The following is a 23,839-nucleotide window of genomic DNA, read 5'->3' on the forward strand; positions in this document are numbered from 1 at the left end:
GGGGCCGCAGGAGAGGGGAGGAGCTATGCCACCGCCCCGCCCCGCCCCGCCGCTGCTGCGCGCTGCTTGCTGGCTCGCTGCTCGCTCGCTCCCCAGGCTGCCGCGGCGGGAAGCGGCGGCGGGGCGGCATGGTGCGCTCGCTGAACTCCATCGTGGCCGTGTGCCAGAACATGGGCATCGGGAAGGACGGCCGCCTGCCCTGGCCGTCGCTGAGGTACCGCGGGTCTGGCGGCGTTCTCCCCGCCGGGGCGGCGGGGGCGCGGGTGGACCACAGCTCCCAGCGCGCAACGCGCGGCGCTCGACAGGGCGGGAAAGTGCCCGCGGTGGCGGGGGGGTGGGGCGGCGGCGGCGACCGGGCCGCGGAGCTCCCCCGGGGGTCGGGCCGGCAGGCTCCTGGCTGCAGGGTGGCCCTCATGTAAGCAGGGCCGGAACCGAAGGGCTGGCCTCAGGCGTGGTACCGGTCCGGCCTCTCCCCCTACTCGGGTTAGGATTTTCTTTTCACATCTAGAAAAATGCACCTTATCCCTAAACCACGTTGTAATGCGCTCCATGTTTTCTTGCCAGGAATGAGTACAGGTACTTCCAAAGAATGACTAGCACATCCCACGTGGAAGGTAATGTACTTGTTGCCCAGGTGTGCCTCTACATATTATGTTACTTCGTGTGGCATCAGTCACGGAAAAGTCTGGTAATTTTACCTTTCCCTGACTTAAAAGCCCTGCTTCTGCCAACAGCCTGCCCTTCCCCACACTCCCAAGCCTCACAAGTCTGCAGGTTGTTTTGATTAGATAAAGAAACAGGACATGAGGCAGATATTTTAGGGCTGCAGGTGATGTGTAAAAAAAAAGAATGCCAAAGTCCTGTTTCCCCAACAGGGCAGAAAACTTCATGTACCTGTCCTAACCCACAACTCCAACACTGAATAAGTTAAAAATGGAAATCAGTTTATATGCTAACCAGAGTTTTTTTCAGGCTGTATTAGCTTATCTAACTTGTTTGCTGTCGCTCAGCCTTGGCCATTTGTTCCACCCCTCTGACCTTTCTGACAGTAATTTTGCTTTTCTGATTGCTGAGCCATCGCAGTACACCAGAAAACCCAAACTGTACTGATAGTATACAGCAAGAAAAGTGAAAACGTATGCAGTATATCTGTACACAGCAATACCCAACTGTACTGATAGTGTGCAGCACTAACGTTCAGGGCCAGCAGCAAAGTAATATTATAGACTATAGATTTGGTGAGATAAAACAAGTTACTGTGGGGTGGAAAAAAAATGTGAAAATCGGCACAAACACACAAGAAGGTGAAAACAGCTAATTTGTTCTCATCAGGTACTTCGCATACTTGTCTTTGCCAGAAGAGACAAGCCTTGCCACATGGCTCCCATTCCTCTTTCTTACCGACTCTGGTGCTGGATTGACATTTCCTTAAGCTGTTCTACTTCTCTAACTCAGTAGGCTAGGCCGCTGGGTGTCTGCAGGGCCTGGGAGTACAAGGTGCATGGTAGAATCAGGAAAGAGGCATCGGGAGAGGAGGAATAGGACCTCCCTGAGCCATGCAACTGGCTCACTGTGTTTGATGGAATCAGAGCCATGAGAGACAACAGGTTTATCCTCCCATTTCTGCTGCTTCTCTCTTTGCCAGCATCATCACTCTCTTTTCTGTGTTTCTTTTTTCATGCTCCAGTTAAAACTGCTGACTAGCAAAACTCACTTACTTGCTAAAACTTCTTGGCAGCCTAACTTGCCCTTTTTTTGATTAAGTGACCTGTTCCATATTCTGATTGAAGGTCTACCTATCCATGTTTTACAAGGAATGTCTAGTCTCATTCTGCAGCAGTCTTAAGTGATTTTACTTATGTTTTGGAGACGTGATTCAGCCTCTTGCAACCTCACATACAAAAAAGACAGAACACAAGTCTTTTTATATGTCTGCAAGTTGCATCTTACCTGGCACAGATAACCCATAATCAAAAAACAGTGTTTCAAATACAACTAAAAAGAAACATCTAGTTAAATCCTGCCTGCAGATCTTCTGATAAACTGTGATGCTGGATGCTAGGCAGTTCAGTTGTGTCATAACCAGACCTCTTAATGGGTTATGCTGCCATAAATCTTCACACCATTGACTTAAGAAAGTCAGAGAGTCACTGATTTTTGAAAGTGAGAAGCACCACCTAAACTTGCATTTAGTCTGCATGCTTACCTGCACTGTCCATGGCTTTAAATTAGCTATTGTCTAGACAATTCTTTGTTCTGACGCCACAGGCATCCCTTTGTGATCCTTTAGTCAGAAAATATGCTTGTTTTTCAGAACTTTTACATTTCCTTCAGCAGTGGTGCCAGTGGTCTGTGCTAACATACCTAAATTGACACTGCACTATGTCTCTTGGAAACTTGCTCATGAAGCTTATCTGCCAGAGAAGGGTCTTTAGATATCGCTAATAAACAACTGGAGCATCCATTCTCTGGTGTGGTCTCTCAGATCAAGAAGCAGGGAGGAAAGCTGTGAACATACACTATTTTATTTTTTCTAAAATCTCTCCTGCTGATGAGACATTTTGTGCGTCTCAACATCTGTTTATTTCTTTGATAACTCAATTTCCTCATAAAGAGAAACCCTCTTCTTAGGGTATTTGTAAGAGATGATCAGGTTATGAATGTTTGGTCAGAAATGATACTTAGAGTGAAATCTAGAATATGATTGAACACCTATCGCACTTCTGCTTTGGATTTAATTAGGCTGGTTCATCTCCTAAAAGTTACCCTTTCACCTGGCCTTTTTTTTTTTTTTTTTTAATTAGATAATGCTCGAAGTTGGCAATTATTCCTGATTGTATAACTGGAACGATGGAACATGAAAAGACAAAGTCGATTACTGTACACTGCTCAGATTTATAAAGAGAACAATGACATTGTTAGTGGGAAAAAACACTAAAAGAACTCTTTTGAGGGTATGAGTTGCTCTGACACACAGAGATTAATTTGGTCCTGTAGCTATAGCAGAGCTAGTGTCCGTGTAATGCATGTCATGGGCAGTGACATGCCTTTTTTTATTTTCTTTTATCTGTGTGCATGAGGCTACATTCGTGTCAACTGACTGACAAGACTTTGAGGCCACAAACAAGTTCTTCTACGGATGTGACTAATTTGAGAATCAGGGCCTAAGCTTGTACCTTTTTTAACTGCTGAAATGAAGTTCGGAACAGGGAGGGCAAGTCCAGCCATATCACTAAACAACCAAACCAAATTTAGGACGGAGCAAAACCACCCTTTAATAAGTGTTTTCTCTCTTACTCAGGTAAACAGAATGCAGTGATCATGGGTAGAAAAACCTGGTTCTCCATTCCTGAGAAGAATCGTCCTTTAAAAGACAGAATTAATATCGTGCTCAGCAGGGAGCTCAAGTATGTATGATGACTAATAGGCCTTTAAAACAAATGAGAAGTCTGCACCTAAAAATATGTGTAGCAATAGATGTAACACAAGTAATGCTAAATGTAACATACTCGGGCATTGTGGGTTACATGAGTGGACAGCAGGGTGGGTTGAGCTGGCTGAATGGCAGAGCTCCGAGGGCTGTGACCAGCAGCACAGAGCCTGGCTGGAGGGGTCAGTGCTGGGTCCAGCCCTGTTCAACTTGCCCATCGGTGACCTGGGTGAAGGGACAGAGGCACCCTCAGCAGGTTCCTGATGACACAGATCTGGAGGAGCAGCTGACACACCAGGGGCCTGCGCTGCCATTCAGCGAGACCTGGGCGGGCTGGAGAGTTGGGTGGGGAGGAACCTCATGATGTTCAACAAAGGCAAGTGAGGGATCCTGCTCCTGGGGAGGGACAGCCCCGTGCACCAGCACAGGCTGGGGGTGACCTGCTGGGGGGCAGCTCTGCAGAGCAGGACCCGGGAGTGCTGGTGGGCAGCAAGTTGCCCATGAGCCAGCAGTGTGCCCGTGTGGCCAAGGTGGCCAGTGGGATCCTGGGGGGCACGAGGAGGAGCGGGGCCAGCAGGTGGAGGGAGGTGACCCTCCCCCTCTGCTCCGCCCTGGTGAGGCCGCATCTGGAGCGTGTGCCCAGTGCTGGGCTGCCCAGTTCACCAGAGACATGGAACTGCTGGAGAGGGTCCAGCAGAAGCTACGAAGCTGATGAGGGGCCAGAGCATCTCCCTTACGAGGACAGGCTGAGAGAGCTGGGCCTGTGTAGCCTGGAGGAGACCGAGAGGGAATCTCATCAATGTCTATGAATGTCTTCAAGAGAATGGGGCCAGGCTCTTTTTCAGTGGTGCCCAGCGACAGGACAAGGGGCAATGGGCACAAGCTACAACACAGGAGAATTCCTTCTGAATATGAGGAAGAACTTCCTTACCTTGGTGGTGGCAGAGCACTGGCACAGGCTGCCCAGAGAGCTGGTGGAGTCTCCTCTGGAGATATTCAAAACCAGACTGGACATGGTTCTGTGCAGCCTGCTTTAGGTGGACCTGCTCTAGCAGATGATCTGCAGAAGCCCCTTCTAACCGTGACTATTCAGTGATTCTGTGATTTTTTCGATGTCTAGTTAGGAAGCATCTCTACTGTTGGTTCCGAGGGATATCACTCGTGTACCTGTAAATTTTTAATTATTATTTTTATTTCTTTTATTTTGTAATTAATTCACAAGATACAATGGTTGTTACTTTGTGTAATGAATACTAGTCCTAGCTCTACACCAAACAATCTGACAATTGTCAGCAGTCTTTCTGACAGGTGTATTTAACTGTATTTCTCTAGATCCTGCTTAGACTGGTGGCTCTTAAATCCCTTTTTTTAAGTTTATTTTTATTAGCATTTAGGGAAGAGCTGTCCTTTTTCAGAGCTCTCTTCTTGAATCCATCACCCACAGTCATCCAAATATTCTTAAACAAAAATGTCCACTTAAAATGGTTTTGGAGGATGTTGCTGTGTTCTGGGCTAAATATGGGGGGCTTGGGAGATAGGGACATTTTTGACTAGTTCGATTGAGTGAAATATTAATGTTCTGGAATTCAGGTAGAAATCTATATTTAATTTTATAAACCTCTACATTTCTCATTTACACTTTTTTAAAAAACATGATATAAAATTTCAGATCTGTAATTTATGCCTTTTAAGTCACAGTTGTGATTAAACTGTGATTTATTAAACAGTCCTGCAGTCAGATGAGAATTCTAACATAGTTTAGCAATAATAGGCATTTCAAAATAATTAACTAATGTGAAACATTTAGTTATTTGTGAATTCAGCAAAACATACTGTATGTCTAGATTGTATTGATTATCATGATGAATGGTCCTTTAATTATTTAGTAATAAAACTTTGCTTTTTCTAGGGAAACCCCAAAAGGAGCGCATTATCTTTCCAAAAGTCTGGATGATGCTTTAACTCTTTTGGATTCACCAGAGTTAAGAAGTAAAGTAGACATGGTTTGGATCATCGGAGGCACTTCAGTTTACAAGGTATCTTCAGAGTACTCCTAAATCACTCATTTTCTGCAGTGGGATGAGGATGGCTCAAGTTCCTATTACTTGCCCTTTAGGAAGTGCTTTTCCTTCATGTCACCCAGCACCCTCCAGTGATTCCAGCAGAACAAGTCTTGGAGAGTAAGATTTCAAGTCATAAGTTTAAAATGCCTGTCCAAGTAACCAGGTGGTGCTCTTGCTAATGGTCCAGTGTCATGCAGTTACTGTGCTTTTGAGAGCTTTTCTTAAATATCTAAATTGCTAGTTTTTCAACCAAAACCCATCCCGTAACAGTTATTTTACTGAGATAGTAGACTGGCTCTGCAGAGGATGTGGAAAGAAAGGAAAATTGATCTGGCATTTTTAGCCAGAGTATGACACTATACAGGTGTACAGGTGAGAAAAGAGGACTTAGAGAGAGCTGGCAGGTGGTGGTATCAGCAATAACAGGAGATAATCATACAAGAAAAGGAAGCACTCACTGTTTTGCCATCCAGCAACCAGACATCCCTACCGTTCCTGCTCCCCAGGTTTCTCTTGGTGTCTAAGGTGTCTTGGTATTCAGGTGTCTGTTCAAGTGCCAGGATGACTGCATGTGCCACTTTCTAATCAGGACCATCTCTGCACTGACAAAGCCCTGTATAAACTCTCCTGTTTTCCCACAAATGTAACAGTCTTCCTGTCCTTAGAACTAAGAATTAGCTCTGTAGCAGGGAAGTCTGGCATAAAATGCGTCTCGTGTTTCCCTATGTTTGCTCAGCCATCTTTCTCCCTTTCCGCAAACCTTCCCATTTTCCATTAATATGGATGTAAAGATTAGTCAACTCTGTGCCTCCACCCACATCACTAGAGTAGTCCTTTCAGCCCCTACACAGTCAAAGTTCTGCCCTTTAACTCTCAGTTGATTTTGTCTTCTTTTGTTAGGTTCTTATATAATTTGTATTTATTAGCAAACAGTACCACAAAAGGGATTATGGCCGTCAACCCTAGTTCCCTTCATATAAATCAGAAGAATATGGAATAAGGACAGCAGTAAGCATTCTTTCTTCTGAATAAAAAAAAAAATCTTAATTAAGACTTGTAAAGCAATTTCTTTAATTTTTTATTTATTTATTTATTTACAATAAAGGAAGCAGTTCTGCTGTCCTTTAGTCATCATGACTATGCTGGAAAATATATTCCACTTCTTGTTTGGCACTTGGACTTCAGGTGTGTGATGAAAACGCCATCATGCTCCTGGTAGCAAATTAGGGCTGATAATATGTATATGAGGTGGGAAAATACTTTTTATGATATGTCTTGCCTTTGTTTGCAGTTTGTGCCTTTCATGAACCTCTTCTCTGTGTCTTAGGGAATGCATCTTTTACAGTAAAAAAAATAAAGTAGTTAGATATTTTTAAGGTTGTAAAAAAAATAATATGCATATGTAAATAGCCTGTAAAACACTCTTGTTCCTCTTTTTTTTTAATTTATGTTTTATAATCATTATCGCATGTGGTGAAGTCCACTATATTTGATGTCCCAATGCATTCAGTCTATTAAGTATTATCATACAGAAATAACCTGTCCTTCACTCTCAGCCTTTAAAATGCCTGCTTCCAGGCAGTAAGATTTCTGGAGCCATTCTCTTCAGATTGGGCATATCTGCCTGACATAAGTAAGAGACCGGGTCTGGCTTCTGCTTGTAATTCTGCAGGATTCATAGTGTATGCAAAAGCATTTACTCCTTCCATATAATGGCCTTGTTCTCATCTAGTGCTGCAAAGACTGATTATTTTTGCTTGTTCTTCCAGAAGTGTCTGTGTTGTAGACTTCCAATTCAACTATTTTTCCAGTGTCTGGCTGTATTTAGTAGAAAACAATGCCATTTTGTAAACTATTACCAATAATTATAAATAGGCAGTTTTGATCAAGGGTTTTTTTGCAACATACTACTTGTGCTGATCAGCATATAGGAGTATGACTTGAAATTTCAACTTTTTCCCCCTTTCATCTACTTGGGCCATTTCAAAGGAATTTTTAATTCATTAGGAAGAAATCTGACAGTTTTATACAGATTTCTGCAATCAAACTAGGTTTGTGATCTTGATTAAAAGGGTTTGATGGAAACCATACATCTCTATCAAACTGCAGGTAATATTTTTAGTGCCTGTATTAAAGATGCACAGAGGATTACAGGATTATTTCCCTTATACCATGAAGAAATGTGTGGGAAGTAAAATAGCGGTTGGTAATTGAAGCAAATAATGTTTGTTCAGTCCTTGTAGGTATTTGCTTTTAAAGCATTATTTTGTTTGGATGGCTCAAAGGTTTAGAACTGATTGTCCTTATTAGTATAGGCCTGTGATAGAGAAATTACCTGTAACTACTTCAGCAATTAAACGCAACAGGAGTGGTGTGAAACAGGTAGTACTGAGGACACGTCGTTTCCACTTTTAGCACCTTGGGGAGTTTAACCCAAATTTTGGATCTTTCAGACTGGGTAGACCTTTATGAAGACAGACCTTGATGAGGACAGCAGGCCATTCTGGAAAGTGCCATACTGATTGCTGCAGATGATGGTCCCATCCACCATCAACACTTTTCTATTCCTTATCTTACACCTGGCTTCTCCTACTCATTTACAATTAACAGTACTGTGTCTGCTGGGTAACTCCTCTTCTGCATCTCAGCATAGCCAAACAACAGTGCAGTAGAGAGTTGTTTTGCACTAGGAAGAGCTAATCCATTATGATCCTGTTAAGAAGAGCACCCAGACTCTGTCAAGTGTCATTTAAAATGCAACTTATTGGAGCTAACAAAGGACAAAATAGTGTAAGTAATCTTACATCCCTGCAACTCCAGGTTGTGTGGCATGGAATGAGCGTCCAAGCCACATGCAGCATGCTGCACAGACCCTGTCTGTAGAAAGGGCTGCCTCATTTTGGTCACTGAGACTATTACAGGGCTTTCTTACAAGAAAACAAGTCTATTTGTCATTTTGGCTGTCAAAAAAGGATGTTAACATGAGAACTTCTTGCCGTTCTTTTAGATAAAGGCAAGGACATGCAGGCAGCATAGTTGTCAGTATGAAGTAGGAGCAGCCTGCTGGCTCCTTTGTTGCCATTTTCTGGCTGAGCTTATCCCGTGGCCAAGGAATATGCACAGCACAGTACAGGCCTGGGTCTGTTCAGGTTAATTGTTTTGTGGATCGCTGAATCCTTAGTGTACAGTGATCTTTCAATCAGGATCACTACAAAAGGGAACGGTAAACTCATGCATGCACCCATTGCACTTACTTCAGGTAGGCTGCTTTGACAGCCTGTCATAGGCTGTTTTGGATGTCTTGGAGGATGAGTAGGAAGACTGGGGTGTAATAGCATTCTTGGAGTCTTCACTGTATCTGCTCTGCCCTGGTTGATCCTCAGCCCTTGTCACAGGGGTCAAGCTTAGGCTGGAGGCATAGGGATTCCCCAGAATAGAGGCAGAACGTATTGAATGTGAGGGCGCATAACTGAGGCCATCTGTCAAGAGCTACTACAACAGCTTTGCCATTGCCAGATAACAATTCCAGAGTCTGTATCATTAAAGAGCATGGTTTATTGTCCTGTGGAGCCTTTTAACATAGCTGCTAACTGTAGCAACTTCTGATCAGTTAATCAGTTTGGGATGGGGGGGTCCACCATGATCAGGATTGTTGTCACTGCGCTCCTTGAAGCAATCCTCCAAGCTGTGTTTCTGTAGATGGTATGGTGTGGCAGTGTTTGCGTGATCTTCCAAGCCTTTGCTCTCTTTGGTTTCCCACACCCACGTCCCAGCCAGATTCCAGACACAGGGTAGCAAGCCAGAAAGTTTAACAAGGGTGGCCTGTGAATTGAGGCAGATTCACACATGTTTTCAGAGGTTTCCAAAGAACCTCAGACTAAAAATGGGTGCTGGCACCTGTTTTCTGCAAAGGGTAGTTCAAGACGTTTGAATGCCTGCCTTATTTGAAATACTGCATCACCTCTGTGCCTCATGCTGCCCTGCCAGATACCATGCTGAAACACAAGCCTGGCTTATCCTCATCCAGAGAGTTATGCTGAGATAGAACATCTGCCCAGTTGCCTGAGTGCAGAAGAGCATTCTTCGGGACATGTGTCCACCCTGTCTCTCAGTCTTATGTACAGATGGCTGCTATACCCTGCCCAGCCCCTAAGAACTGAGGCAAGCAAAGGTGCTAGAGCGTGTGTTCCTGGATGGTATTTCAGAACAGGATGGTGCCTTCAGCAACAGCAGGGCGAGGAATGGGATGGAGGCAAGAGACTGCTATTGTTACAACCTCTTCTTTGTAGGACTGCAAAAGAGAGAGGAGCAAGACTGACAGCTTCTGAACATGTATAAGGACACAGTGCAGGGGTCTGTTGCTTATGGCCATCTTGCCTACTGCCCCTAGCCTCTCAAGGACACAGTACACTCAAGGGTCATAGGAGTGTTGGCATAAGCTGCCTCCAGTCCTGTGAAGAACAGAGAAAGGTGAGTCCTGAACAGGGTGGCCATCCAAGACCTCATGTAGGACATAATTCATGCTGTAGAACACATTCATGCTGTGTTCAACAGCATACTCTGGGAAACTGTCTCTTCTGAGCCTTGACCTCTGCAACAGGAAAAGGCAGAGCAGCTAGACATAGTAAGCGTTTTGGCAGGGATGGGGAGAGCTGAGTAGTGTACTGGTATGATAATTGGATGTGAGAGCAGACAAGGTTTAAAACAGCTCCCACGGTCCACGGAGAGTTCAAAGCCATGTGCAGCCTTCATCTTCTTAAATTTGACTTGACAGTGATCACCTCATCAGGTTTATGATCTCCTGATACAACCACAAGGTAGTACTGTTGCCTCCAGGGAAGCTTTTGGACTTCTCACAGCACAGGTGTACAAGTTTCATTTCTTTGGATCTCAGTGTGATGCTGTACTGGATCTTCTGCACTATTCTGGATCTCCTAAGTTCCAGAAGTAATTGGTGTTGCTGTTGATGGTATGGATGAGGAAGGAGTATAACAGCCCAGCAGTGGCCAGTAGGTCACAGCATTTATGAAGCCATTATGTGTCATGAGAGGCACTCCATGATTTTGTGTGAGCACTTGATGTTTTGAGTCTCCTGTCTCATAAGTGTTTGTTGTGTGCAGGAAAACTTGTGGTGGTGACTCACTCATTGATTCTGGCCCTTGAGTCCCTATTAGCTATTAGAGCTTATTGGACATGTTCCTGCAGCAGGTTTTCTGCCTTGGTTTTACCCCCAAGAAGTTTAGTACGTGCATGCCAAGATTGCTGCCCAGTACAACTAAAGCACGGTGAATGGGGACATTTGGAAGATTCACTTCAAAACCACATTTCTGTTCTGAGTTAAGACACTAATACAGATGCACTCTTTGTGGAGGTATTGTCTCTTAATTGAGGAGTTCACGTCTTAGCTCTGACTCTAAAAAATAGCACTACTTGGACATCCTAAGGGGGTCTGCTCAGTATAAATTATGTTAGTCTCTTTTAACTGGATTCAAACTGTGTCTTTTAGACTGATTTAAAACAACATTCAGATTTTACTAGGAATAGGAACTGTAAGTCCAGCACATCCCCAAATATTAAACAACGACTTAAAAAAAAATGTAGATTTATTTATGTGGATGGTATGATCTTATGATATGTTGTTTGTAAAGTGTTTGATATAAATCTGTCTTTGTAAAAATAAGCAAGCACAAGTGCCTAACAGTGAACCTACCGGGGAAGGGGGGGGGGGGGGGTGTGTGGAGGTGTGGGGATGGACGGACACGACACCCAAATTAGCAACAAAACTTAAAAAAAAAAGAAAAATTTATGACTCAGGTCCTCATAACCAAGGCCTCTTTAGTAACACCAGAATAGGCTATATGTCAAATGGGTTTTCACCTTGATAAAACAGTTTTTCCTACAGCATCTCAAACATTTAGAATTGTCTCTTCTAATTTATATGTTCCTGCTCACCTTGTTGCTTTCTCAATGCCACAGAAGTAAACAATGACACTCAAGGTCACATTGCTGAAGTACAGAATTGTATTCATGTATTAAATTTGGAGAAGAAACTTGTAATTTCATAACAGAACAAAAAGTTCTTTCATAAGAAGTTTTGTTTGTTTTGCTGTTTAGTTAATATCTATGCTGGCCATAACAGAAAATGGATGCTGGTGATAAATAGCATTTGGGGATTTTCTTCAACAAAGAGGCTTGAGCTGGAAAATTAAATTTCCAGTGGTCTCCAAGGGAAAGTTTTATCTAATATTCATGTTCAGGTGTCTTTCTGTGTATTAGTATTTGACATATTGTTTGGTAATCTACCCTCTTTCATTCTTCAAAATTACTGAATTATGAAGTTGGTGTTCATATTTAGTGTGGCAAGTCTCTTGCAGATGATTAATTACCCTCTTAAACAGAGTTTCTTGACTAAGCATATAAGCTTCACTGGGTTCTGAATGCCCTGAGTGGGTTGTGAATGCCACATTTGCTAAGCTTCAGATCTTTGCTGGACCATAAGGATCACTTCTTTAGAAGAGAGAAGTAATAACAATTTGAGTCACTAGTTTTATCATGATTTTTTTTAAGCCTGCTGAAACTTCACTAGCTAATACTGATACACTAGAACATACATTATAAAGATTACATTTTAGTATGTCTGAATTTCTTGTAGACTATAAAAGATTTAATAGTAAATTTTCTACCTTGCCTGCATGTAAGACAAAATGATTTTGAGCTGCATACCTAGTCTCCATTCCAACAGTCACACAACTTAATATCATTCCACTAACATGTATGCTACCATGTTTTTGAAGTGTTGCATTCAGCCTAAGATGTGACTGAGGATTGAGATTCACTTACAAGGGAGCTCTGCAGTCAGCTCATTTTTCCATGCTCACATGCTCCACTCTTGCAGGTTGCAGTGGTGTTGCACCCTTTCAAAGACTGTTCTCAAAGAACATGCTGCAAGGAGCAGGCTCCTCTGAGCTACGTGATGCTGTTGACATGGTGGGGCATCACGCTGCAGGCTTGAAGCATTATTCCACTCTGGGGGCAACTAGTGCAAAAAGCTGAGCATTACATTGGCTTCTCCACTAGTTCTGTTTCAGAGTGAAGTAATTAGTATGGCTTAATCCTAACTTTACCTTATGTAAAGTGAAGACTGAAGGTCTGGTTGCATCTGTACCACTAGGCTTATGATAATGTTATTTGCTTGTGCATGTTTATGGTCCTGAGCAGTTGTTTCCAAGGAAGGTTACTGTCTTCTTGGCATATATGCAAACTAACTCTCTTATTTCATTACTATAATGTCACAGCACCATTCTTTATGGAAGATTTTCCCCATGTGTAGTTGTCTGAACAAAAAGATAGGAATGAGAAGGCAGTTTTCCTGTGTTACTGTGGTCTTCTAGGTGTTTTTTTAGAAAGGGTTTGAGCACTCTGCGTGCAGTTCCCTAATGCCTGTTTTATATACGTGGCAGGGTCACAGCATTACAGCTGACAGCACTGTCCTCCCATAGAGATTTATGTTTTGTAAAAGTATGTCTGTGACTACTGTAGTCATGCTTCTGGTGGCCAATACTTCTTGTTCTTACCTAGTTATAAATAAACTTAGAGGAAACAGAACTCCAATATTAGCCATGGACTAGTGGATTAACTAATAATTTCCTTTAAAAGTTTAAAAAACTTTAATTCAGCATCTTTATACTTTCACAGACTTGAGAGGGACATATCCAGCTTTTCCAGTAGAACCTTCAAAGTAAACTCTCAGGATTTTTAATGTGGAAACAAAGGTGTAATTACTCCTTACTGCTCTTACTCCTTAACAAGCTTTTTGTGTGCTCATTCTTGTGAGCAAACATATTGATTTGACATTCTTCTGGGAAAAAATAATGACTAAAAGAGGTTAATATGTGAGTCAGTTGCAGACACAAATCATGCAGCTATGAAAGGTTGTTGCTTTTCAAGTTCTTTTTCAAAGATACTTGCAGAGATCATAGAGGAAAAGATTTAAAAGACCCTCTTTTGAGACCAGCTCGTGGAAAGGTCTAGTGACTAAAGTGTATCTGTTTATGCAAGGGTAAAACAGTCAGGCATTTTGGTAACAGTCATAGCAGAATTTTGTTGTACTTGCCTTTGTTCCTGGCAGAGAACTGGTCATGCAGTGTCTCCTGCCTCACTAGGCAGTGTTGGTGGGAAGAAAGGATTTTTGAAGGTGTTGATTCTCTTGGTTATCACCACAACTCTCCTAATAGCCAAAGTTTGACTTAAGCAAGTCCTTTTACCTAGGTAAGGTCTAAAACTTTGTGACATTTTCAGCTGTGAGGGGTTTTTTTTTAGTGTGTAAAGTATATTTCTTTAATACTCTTGTGGCTTCAGAATAATCCAATACATTTTAAGGGCTGAAAAAAAGAATGTAAATAAACAGAATGTTTAATTTGAAATTTTCTCTTTTATAGAGTTCTCATACTTTGTTTGGATTGACAATGTTGTTGTCCAGAAAGACACCTGAAAAATAAGTGCCTCATGTAGTTACTTTGGCTGATTTACTTATTTTATGTAATCAGTAGAAGATGGAAAAGCAGAAGCAGTGTGTGTGTGTGTCCTAAAACCTGTGAATCTTTAAATGAGTAGGAATAATTGGTCCCTTCTACAGCAATTGGTTGCTATGTCCACTAGTGTACAGTGGTTTGGTGATTAGGTCTAAAGAAGATTAATTTTCCATATAATACTTCTGAAACTACGTGTAATACACAGCTATTATTTGTTCTAGAGTTTCAGGGCTGTTTTAACGTGTGCTCTACCAAGAGGAACTAATTCAAGGCAATGGTCCTACACATGCAGATATAATCTAATCTTACATGGCGGTCAGTTCAATGCAGCTGGAAATTACAGGGAAGGTGGTCTTTACATCAGGCTGAGGATTTCCTGGAAGTGAGCAAAAAGATGAGGGTACGCTAAATGTTTCACAGGGTTATGAAGATAATGTGTGAGTAATACAAGACTGGTTCACATATAGAGTTGACATACCTGGGACAACATGAGGGATCCTGACAGCTCTCTTGTCCTCCCTCTTCTGAAAAGTAATCTCTGCTTGAGGAGTAGTTTTGGTGATTCTGAAAGATAAACAGTCATGGTTTTAATAGGCTGTGCTTTAACGTGAACCAGAAATCAGCACTGCTTTTCCCTGTTGTGTCAGGAGGTGATATCTTAAAATGTTCAGTAGCTGTTACACAACTTGGTGAGCCTGTGTGGAGAGCAAATACATATGCAACAAAAGGAGAACCAGTCCAGGTACAAGTACAGGCCAAAGATAACTGAATGGATTATGAGGGAAAAACACAGTAAATGAAAACCATACCAAGAGTGACTTTGAGACCCAGTGTGGCAATGGAGTGTGGGTAACATAATGACCATGGAGTGAGGAGGCAGATTTTTCAAAGTTACAGAACCATGAGCTCAGACACATCATCATTTTGTTTTAAAAATCCCCTCCTCTTGCCCTGGTACAATTATTTTTCACAAGTTCTCTCTTACTGCCTTTTCCATCATGTACATTATCCTCACATTTACAATATACACAAAACCAAAAAAGGTAGTACTGATCTCGTATTATTGGAAATGTTTTGTCCATTGAATATTGTGCTAACTTCCCACAGTATCGCCTGATCACTAGACATATATTCAGTTGTTGCACATTCTGTTTAAATATTCAAGATTATTTACATCTGTACCTTTGTATTTTGTGTATGTTACATTAAAACAAAGTCATATTCACCCTGTTCTGTTCATTAGAGTAAATATGCATAATGGGTATCTCCTTGATTAAATTCAAAGTATATCAACATTCTATCAAATCAGCACTATACATCCTCTAACTTGTCTTCTGTACCAAAAAAGGTGGTGAAACTGGGAAGAGCGGCCTGGACAGGGCAAGAGTGAACTGAATGTCTGTGAGGAACTAATTTAATCCTCATGAAAATGCCAGTGTTGTGATAAAGCTCCTTTCCCATCCTGCCAGGTCCATAGCAGTAGTTTACAGAGGCAGTGTCAGAGTCCAGTCCTCTCTGAATAGGTTCTTTTAGAGACTCCATACATGGAAAGTTTCATGTTTGACACAAAATTTACCTATGTGAAGTTTTTTGAAATTACTGTCAGGGAACATGGAGGACCAGGTGCTCCCAAAGGAACAGGAGCTGGAACCCATGGGCAATAACCTGACTGGCATGACAGGGACGTCACCAGCCAGGGCTCGTGGTGGTGAGGTAGGTCCACAGGGCAGGATCAGGCCTCATGAAAGTAACCAGAGTCAGACATAGCCCTGGAACAGCCAAGGCTAGGTGTCAGGGTGTCATCCCACGACATGATTCAGCTATGTATTTAAATCCCAATATAAGTGAAACTTAGACTTAGCAGAGCAGAGCAACTGAAATACAAAGTCAAATCACTTTACAAATGTGTTTCTTCTTGCCCATCTCTGTAGTATACTCCACTGTCATGGCATGGGGCATTCCCAGCTGCTGAGAAGGAGTATGTCGGTTGAAGCCAGCTTGAGCCTGTTGCTCTTCTCCCAAGTTCCTTTTGTGTGTTGTGTAGTATTCATGGGCCGTGTGCACACGCAGACCCCCAGAGCTGGTCTGACTAACTCAGGAAGTATCTGCACTTTTTTTTTTTTTTTTAATAACTTGGGGACAAAACAGTTACACAGCTGATCAGTTCACTCAACTCATGCAACCATTTATCTAGAACAGTGGTCACCCTCCAGTCCCTGTCATGCTTCAGCTTTCTTTGCAGTATCTGCGGTCAGTCACTCTGTATGCTCCTCCTAGGCCTGTCTTGGTGGTACAGAGTTCTTGCTGAAGCTGAAATCCCATAGAGCTGTGTAGGAAGTTGATTTATTCTTCTACTACAAAAGTATTTCTGTTTACAGAACACGGTATGTTTTTATTTGCGAAGCAGATTATTGTTCTTCTGTCAGTCTCCAGGTGTATGTTTCTCCTTCCACCCTTATTTAAAGAAAGAAGAAATGTGGTATTTATATACAAACTGGATGAACACCAGTGCAATGTTGGATGCTGCTGTGCTGTGACTTCACCTTCCATTTTAAGCCATTCTGTAGTAATAGAGCAGCTTTTCTAGAAACTAACTTCTCAGCAGTGATACCAATTAGTTTTATTGGATTATATTTGCTATTACTTAGTTCCTGTACTTGTGGAAGTAGTACCTAATAGCATGCTGCATGGTGAATCACCTTTAACAAAGATCATTGCTCATTGCCAATTTAAGGGAAAGGGAGGAGCAGCTATAAGCTTTTCAAATATGCATTATAATAAGCACCAGTATAGCTTTTAATAGGATGTTTTAAATGCCAGAAAGTCTTGAAGCGGTCACTTTTCAGTCTGATCTGGAGACAAAATGTACTTTTTCAACTCCTGAGTTTGTATGAATTTGTAAGTCAGGAGCTCACTTAACAGGTGTCTCCCTTCATAACTATTTTCATCCAAGGAGCTTGGAAATTTTCTTTGTTGTTGTTGTTATGTTACTTTCAACACATATTATCACTTTGCCATAATCCAGAGATCAAACTCTGAAGTTAATTTGATCACTGGAATTGCAAACTAATGCAGACTAAAAATACATTATAAATCCTTAGCAGTGTTATTAATGAAACATCGGAACAAGTTACCTTGAGGTATGGGCCTCTCCCACTGCTCAAAGCGGTGTGATTCAGAAACTGCATGTTGACATGAGCCCATAATGCTCCTTCTTCTCACAGGACTACTCAAAATTTTTTCTTAATTTCTATGAGATGCCCCAAGCTCTGAGAATAGGTATTGCTGCCACTTACCAGGTAGAACTTGCACAAGATTAAATTACCCTTTTAGAATACTTTTGAGCAGAGTCCAAAATAGGAGATTTAGAGTTCAATTTTCACTGCTTTGCTTAAATCCCATAATACATAAAATAGAATAACTGAGTTTCAGTTTTAGATAACGTATTTGGTGTGCAATCTACAAGTAGAAAATGTTGATGCCAGGGAAGTTCCGAATAAATGACTCAATAGCCAGAGTGACTGTTAAGCAGGTATTTGTTTATTCAGCACTGGGTGCTTGGGGGATCGCTCCTCCTAACACACACACACACTGCACACTTTGCTAGGAATTTATACAGCATAAACATCCATATTCGTGGGAAGGACAGACATAGTTATAGGGGTAGAATATTTCTCGGAACACAGCCATTCCTTCTTGGGCCTGTGCACTGTCTCCTGGTGGTCTTCACTGAGGGTCTTAAAGATGAAGGCTTAAAGTCTTCCTCTGTGTTGAACTTTTTACCTCGTTCCTCAAAGCATGTGCAGTGTCTTTGCCGTCGTTCAAACCAAAAAGCCATTCTAACCAGTACACTTTCTTACCTGAACTGCAGCACTAATTCCTATTGGCTATGTCTGTTCAGGCAAGGACAAGTTTATCAAGACACATAATTTCATTAATATTTTGCTGACTTATTGTTTCCCTCTTAACTCTTTACTTGACTTTTTCAGTATCAATGTGCCAAGACTCTTACCCCTTGGTTCTTTTTGAATGCTGCCATGGTGATGGCTGGTGCAGGCGGAACAAGAATTTGGAGAGTTCGTAAAGAATGCTAGTGTTCCAAATAAGAATTTACAGTCTTACGGACTTCAAATAGTGTTATAAAACAAGGATAATAAAAATTTTAATAAACATCACTATTTCATGCAAGGTTGAGCTGTTTTGCAGAGGAACAGCTCAATTTTAATTGTTTCTATTGTTTCTAAAGGCAGCAATGGAAAAGCCAATTAATCATCGACTGTTCATGACAAGAATTTTGCAGGAATTTGAAAGTGACACATTTTTTCCAGAAATCGACTACAAAGACTACAAACTTATCAAAGAGTAAGTATCAAGATGCCTTCTAGCTTGTGTTCAGATGGGAGACTTAATAATCAAATTTGAATGTGTGAGAGTCCTATTAAGGCCATGTTTTGTTCAGAGTTACAGGCGCTTTTCACTGTATTTTTTCCCCAGAGTCATATTTTATTTAGAACCTGGAATTGCACCACAATCAGCGCAGAGGTTTTATTGGAACTTGTTGTGTTCTGCAACCTCCCCATAATCTTTACAGTAAAGAATTGTATCTGTTGGTTTGCTTGAAAAATAACTTTCTTACTGTTTCTTATTTTAGAGCTACTCAGATATTTACTAAGCTTTGCAACTCTCAGTACGTTGTTAGTCAATGGTATTTAGTTTCTCAGTGTCTTTGATAAATTGCCAAATTAAATGGGTTTGAGCAGGGAGGGTTGAGCCTTTATAGATTTCTAAGGTTATTCCTTTCTCTTGAGAAAATTACTTCTTCCTAACAAACTTAGTAGGAACAAGTATTGAACTGCAAGTTTCTGCCATTCACTGTGGTTTCTTCCATGTTACCCTTGTCATATTCCAGTCATACTTCTGTGTCCTCTCCAACAAGTTTACATCCAACAGGCAGTAAGGAGGTGGCAAAAATTCAGATGTTTGCCTCAAGAACCAGCAAGGAAAGGACCTCTTCTTCATCGTCGTCTTCATCTTCTGCTGCTTCTTCTTCTTCTGCTTCTTGCTACTCTCGTCTTGGTTCTCAGCTGGTTACAGACAGTAGTGGAAGAAATAGCAAGTCAAGCTGTCTGCACAGGGCACAGGAATGGGTTAGCACTGAAGTGGGGAAGAATAGGTAGGGTCAGGGAAGAAAGGTGTGGGAGAGACAGACAAGGTGAGTAGAGAGGGTAAGTCACCTTGTTCAACTGTTGACACATCCTGAATTGCACTGTGCCATATCATGAGCCTGCTTTAGTATACTGATGTCAGACACAAAGCTCCCCTTCCTACCTCTTGGCTGTCTCTCAGGTATTGGTTTTGGCCAGCGTACTGAAATCAGAATTTGGCCTTGAAACATGAATGTATAAAATAGCAGGTAGTTGCCTCGCTAAAGCGGAAACCTGACAGAGTAAACATAGCAAACAAAATTTCAAATTTCTTTCTCCTTCAGTGTTACTCATACAAAATCCTTATTCTGTCACAGGGAACTGAAGAGATTTTTGAGAGTGTCTGTTAATAAAAACTGGTTTAGTAAAACTGGAGTGTAGAGGAACACTTTGCATGGTAGCAGTCAGCTACTTTAAAAAGCTGTCATAGAGTTCTAAGAAATGCTTTACTCATATGAAAATCAAAGCAAAAAAATCCAAAAGTGTTATATATCTCTTCTATATTTGCAGACATTTTAAGTAACATGTTGGAGACTTTAACAAGAATGTGGAGTTTTTTGATTAAGCCGAAAAGGAGGGTTTTTTTTGCATCAGAGTGTGCTTTAATGATTTAAAAAGATATGCATACAAGTTGCTGATAGTAGTTAACATGATTTTTAAAAATAGTTTGTACTTAGTATACCTGTTGTAAGGGTGGTATTTTTGTCTCCTTCTCAAACAACTCTTCTAATTGATTGGATAAATTACAGGTCATTTGTAATAATGACACTTTTATCTACTTGTTGGCTTTTACTTTTTCTTCTCCTCTTTCTCCAGATACCCAGGTGTTCCTGCTGATATCCAAGAAGAGAATGGCATCCAGTACAGATTTGAAGTGTATGAAAAAGTTATCTTGGCACAGTAAATGAGGCTTTCTGTACTTTCATGTGAGAGCAGGCATTTTAAATCATGAGTCTTTATTGAGTGCAAATACATGCTAAATTATTGAGAGAAAATCCTGCCTGATGGTACAGTATCTCAGTAGTGAACGCTTCCAAAAACACACCCGTGCTTTGAGTATACACCCTGCAGTGGAAACATGAGGGTGGTCAGCAGCATGAAAGAGATAGCAGTAAGGAACACCACGGCTAAGGTGGCATGAGACCTTGCACTGATCATTACAGTCCGTGGCGGCATCCCTAACAATTCCACAGGTAATGAAACTCATTAGACTGCATCTGAACTTTTCTCCCTAAACAAAGAGTTAGAGTATCTCCTGATTCAAAACATCCAACAGTGAGAAAGCATCACAACTCCTGAGTTTGACTGGAATGGTATATACATTTATAATAATCTTTAAAATGTAATGGTGTAGAGGAAAACGTAAGCAAGCATAACAAGAGAAATAGTCTGGAAGTCTCGGGCAGCAGCTGAGGGATCCATCGATCCCTTATGGAAGCCTTCTTGGCATCCTAAGCAACCAGGGCACACAGTCAACTTCAAGCCTTTTCGCTGAAAACACTAACTTAAAAATTAACCTGTGTGGCGGCGCCCCCCGCGCGGTGCCGGGCAGAGCCCCTGTAACCCCCGGCTGGTGGGGCGAGGCCCGGGCAGGGAGAGCGCTCGGCAGTTCCCTCCCGGCACAGCGGGCTCCGCCGGGGGAAGCCGGGGGCCTTTGGGGCCGGCCACAGCAGGGCAGGGCGGGGAGAGATCCCCCCGGCCCTGACACACACCGTGTGCTGCCCTGCCCCGCGGGGCCCTCCCCGGGCGGGGGGCACGGCCTGCCCGGCCCTGGGCTGCCCGCGGGCTGCCCTGCCCGGCCCTGCCCGGCCCTGCCCTGCCCTGCCGGGGGGGCTCTGCTCCGGGCCGGTCCCCCCCGGCCTCCCCCTGCCCGGCCCTGCCCGGCCCTGCCCTGCCGGGGGGGCTCTGCTCCGGGCCGGTCCCCCCCGGCCTCCCCCTGCCCGGCCCTGCCCTGCCCTGCCGGGGGGGCTCTGCTCCGGGCCGGTCCCCCCCGGCCTCCCCCTGCCCGGCCCTGCCCGGCCCTGCCCTGCCCTGCCGGGGGGGCTCTGCTCCGGGCCGGTCCCCCCCGGCCTCCCCCTGCCCGGCCCTGCCCGGCCCTGCCCTGCCGGGGGGGCTCTGCTCCGGGCCGGTCCCCCCCGGCCTCCCCCTGCCCGGCCCGGCCCTGCCCTGCCGGGGGGGCTCTGCTCCGGGCCGGTCCCCCCCGGCCTCCCCCTGCCCGGCCCGGCCCTGCCCTGCCCTGCCGGGGGGGCTCTGCTCCGGGCCCGTCCCCCCCGGCCTCCCCCTGCCCGGCCCTGCCCTGCCCTGCCCTGCCGGGGGGGCTCTGCTCCGGGCCGGTCCCCCCCCGGCCTCCCCCTGCCCGGCCCTGCCCTGCCCTGCCGGGGGGGCTCTGCTCCGGGCCGGTCCCCCCCGGCCTCCCCCTGCCCGGCCCGGGGGCTGCAGGGCCGCTGCTCTCAGGCAGGCTCTCTGCTCTCTCCCGCAGCTCCGTGGGCCATTTCCCCCCTCCTCAGCCGCGCTGCCCCCCAGGGGCTCCCGCCGGGGCTGCTGGGCCGGGCAGCCACCCACACCTCGCCGCGCAGTACAATCTGATAAAGAATTTTTAACATTGCCATTAACTTTACACCACTGTAAAGACCTGTCGCTCTTGCAAGAAGTTGCTATGTCAGTTTGACCATGGCCACTTGCAGTGTAAGAACATAAACATTGCTTTCTTAACAGAATCTGTGTCCCAGCATCCATTCTAAACGCTATCAGTGCAGATGCAGAGCGTTAATTTGTCAGTGTAATTTTGTGTGGCTTAAAAATATGGATTATAAGCAGATAGTGAAGTCCTGTTTCCTCTTTCAGTAAATAGAGCTAGTATAATAATGTTTTTTGTTACTGTTCCCTAAAAGTAGTGAGCAATATACTGGTACTATAGTAACACTGTGATTCTAATGATATGATGCCAAGTGCTGACCAGAGCTGGTAATTGCCAGTATTACCACAACATCGTCAGTGGTATCAGCCCATTGCAGTGTTCTGGCTGTGGGGAGTTCATCAGACAGCACAAGACTCCCTGTACGAAGTGCGAGGGACAGAAGCTGGGGTGTACCGTGCCCATCTGGGCTCCCTACTGCTGCAGCTGCCACCCTGAGAGTGAGAAGCCTATGGGGGGGATCCCTGTGCCACTTCCATTGCAGCTCAATCTGAGAACAAAGAGTAGGGGAAAAAGTTACAAAAAAATAATAACCCTCAGGGCTCTGCTGACTGCTTCCCGAAAGCATTTTAAAAGCATCATGTCTGAAGCAGTATTGTGGGAGATTTAAATAATAATTTTCATCCTTTAATGTCACCCTGAGACCCAGTTGTAACATCAGGAGAGTAGCACTGGCCATTGGCAGGTTTTAGATGTTGCAAGTGTACAGAGGAACGTAACAGTACCCAGTTTTCTAAGAAGATTGAACCTTGATTTTGCTTGCTTTTAAAAAACCAAACCTCATTGATAAGAACACTTAGAATATCAGCTGTGAACACCTCTTGAATTTTTTCATGGCAATATACGGTATTAGCTAATAAAAAACTTCTGCAGCATATGTTCTGGGTTGTCTCAGTTTTCTCTGTGTTCCTTTTGCATAATTAAAAATGTAAGTACTTTCCTGTGTTGATCTTCTTGCTCCACGTGTGCCAATGTGACATCGGTTGATAAGGGTTAAAACGACAAAGTTATATGCTTGCATAATACAGCAGAAGTCTCTCCAGAGTTTTAATTTGCCAGACATTGTTAAAGGGAAGGAAAAAGACTGTTACCAAGGGGATTTTTTTTTTTTTTTTCAAATAATAGGTCACAGTGACCCTGACAAGAAAAAAAAGCCTCCCAGAAGTGTTTAGTGTGTACCAGTTAGTATCAAAAAACAGGTCACCTTTGAAAGCTCTGCACAGCTAGTCTGAAAAGTACTTTGTTTATGGCAAGTGACATTTATTGGAAGTGGAAGCAAAGAATTCATACTACGTTGGATTACACTGTGATACTGATGCGAACCTGTGTTAGAAAATTTCTGCCTAAGCATACATTGCAGGAGATACAGTTCACTGAGACCAAAATCTTACTTGTTTGGCTGCAAAGAACTTGGATGCAAACAAGCCTACTGGGAACATAAATAGTTACTCTGACTCTTTGTGGACTTTCTTAGTCTTCTCCATATTTGACTATGTTCATTTGACAAATTCTACAACAAATTAAGACTCTTTATGATTCACAGAAATGCAAACTTTTGAAATAACACAGCAGTTTCCTACCTAAAACTTTTCAGAACCTATTAATGATGCAGTATCTTCAGTATGCCACACTGCCAAAAAGATGGATTTTTGTTTTTTGTTTTAATAAGAACATTGCACTGGGACAGCACCTTTTACGTTAGAGCTTTTCAATATGCCATACAGATTCCAATCAAGAATTAGGAATATGCATTTGATTGCAGTGAAGTTGGGTCCAAAAGAAGTATCCAAGTGGCAGACGTACTATCTACTACAAGGTTAGATGCTTACTGTTTCAAGAAAATGGATAGGCAGAAAGGTGCAAGTCCATGTGTTCAGGAAGCACATGCAAAGACTGTTTGCTGACAGGTGTATTAT

The 23,839-nt window shown here is 43.2% G+C and overlaps 1 protein-coding gene across 1 annotated transcript; it reads left to right on the forward strand.

Annotated features, from left to right (window-relative positions):
- Positions 1-42: 42 nt before the first annotated feature.
- Positions 43-20,223, forward strand: DHFR (dihydrofolate reductase). The gene is made up of 6 exons (XM_055699761.1): positions 43-214; positions 565-614; positions 3,302-3,407; positions 5,340-5,466; positions 18,271-18,386; positions 20,045-20,223. Exons 1-6 carry the CDS (start codon positions 129-131, stop codon positions 20,130-20,132), a joined length of 573 nt encoding a protein of 190 aa, XP_055555736.1. The 5' UTR covers positions 43-128; the 3' UTR covers positions 20,133-20,223.
- The last annotated feature ends 3,616 nt before the right edge of the window (positions 20,224-23,839 follow it).

The sequence above is a fragment of the Falco cherrug genome, chromosome Z (assembly GCF_023634085.1).
Source record: "Falco cherrug isolate bFalChe1 chromosome Z, bFalChe1.pri, whole genome shotgun sequence".
Classification (NCBI taxonomy): domain Eukaryota; kingdom Metazoa; phylum Chordata; class Aves; order Falconiformes; family Falconidae; genus Falco; species Falco cherrug.

Excerpts from the sequence above, each read along its gene's own strand:
- DHFR (XM_055699761.1), top strand. The coding sequence starts at position 129 with ATGGTGCGCTCGCTGAACTCCATCGTGGCCGTGTGCCAGAACATGGGC. Across the intron at positions 215-564 it reads CTGCCCTGGCCGTCGCTGAG|GAATGAGTACAGGTACTTCC; the intron begins GTACCGCGGGTC and ends TTTTCTTGCCAG. Across the intron at positions 18,387-20,044 it reads GACTACAAACTTATCAAAGA|ATACCCAGGTGTTCCTGCTG; the intron begins GTAAGTATCAAG and ends CTCTTTCTCCAG.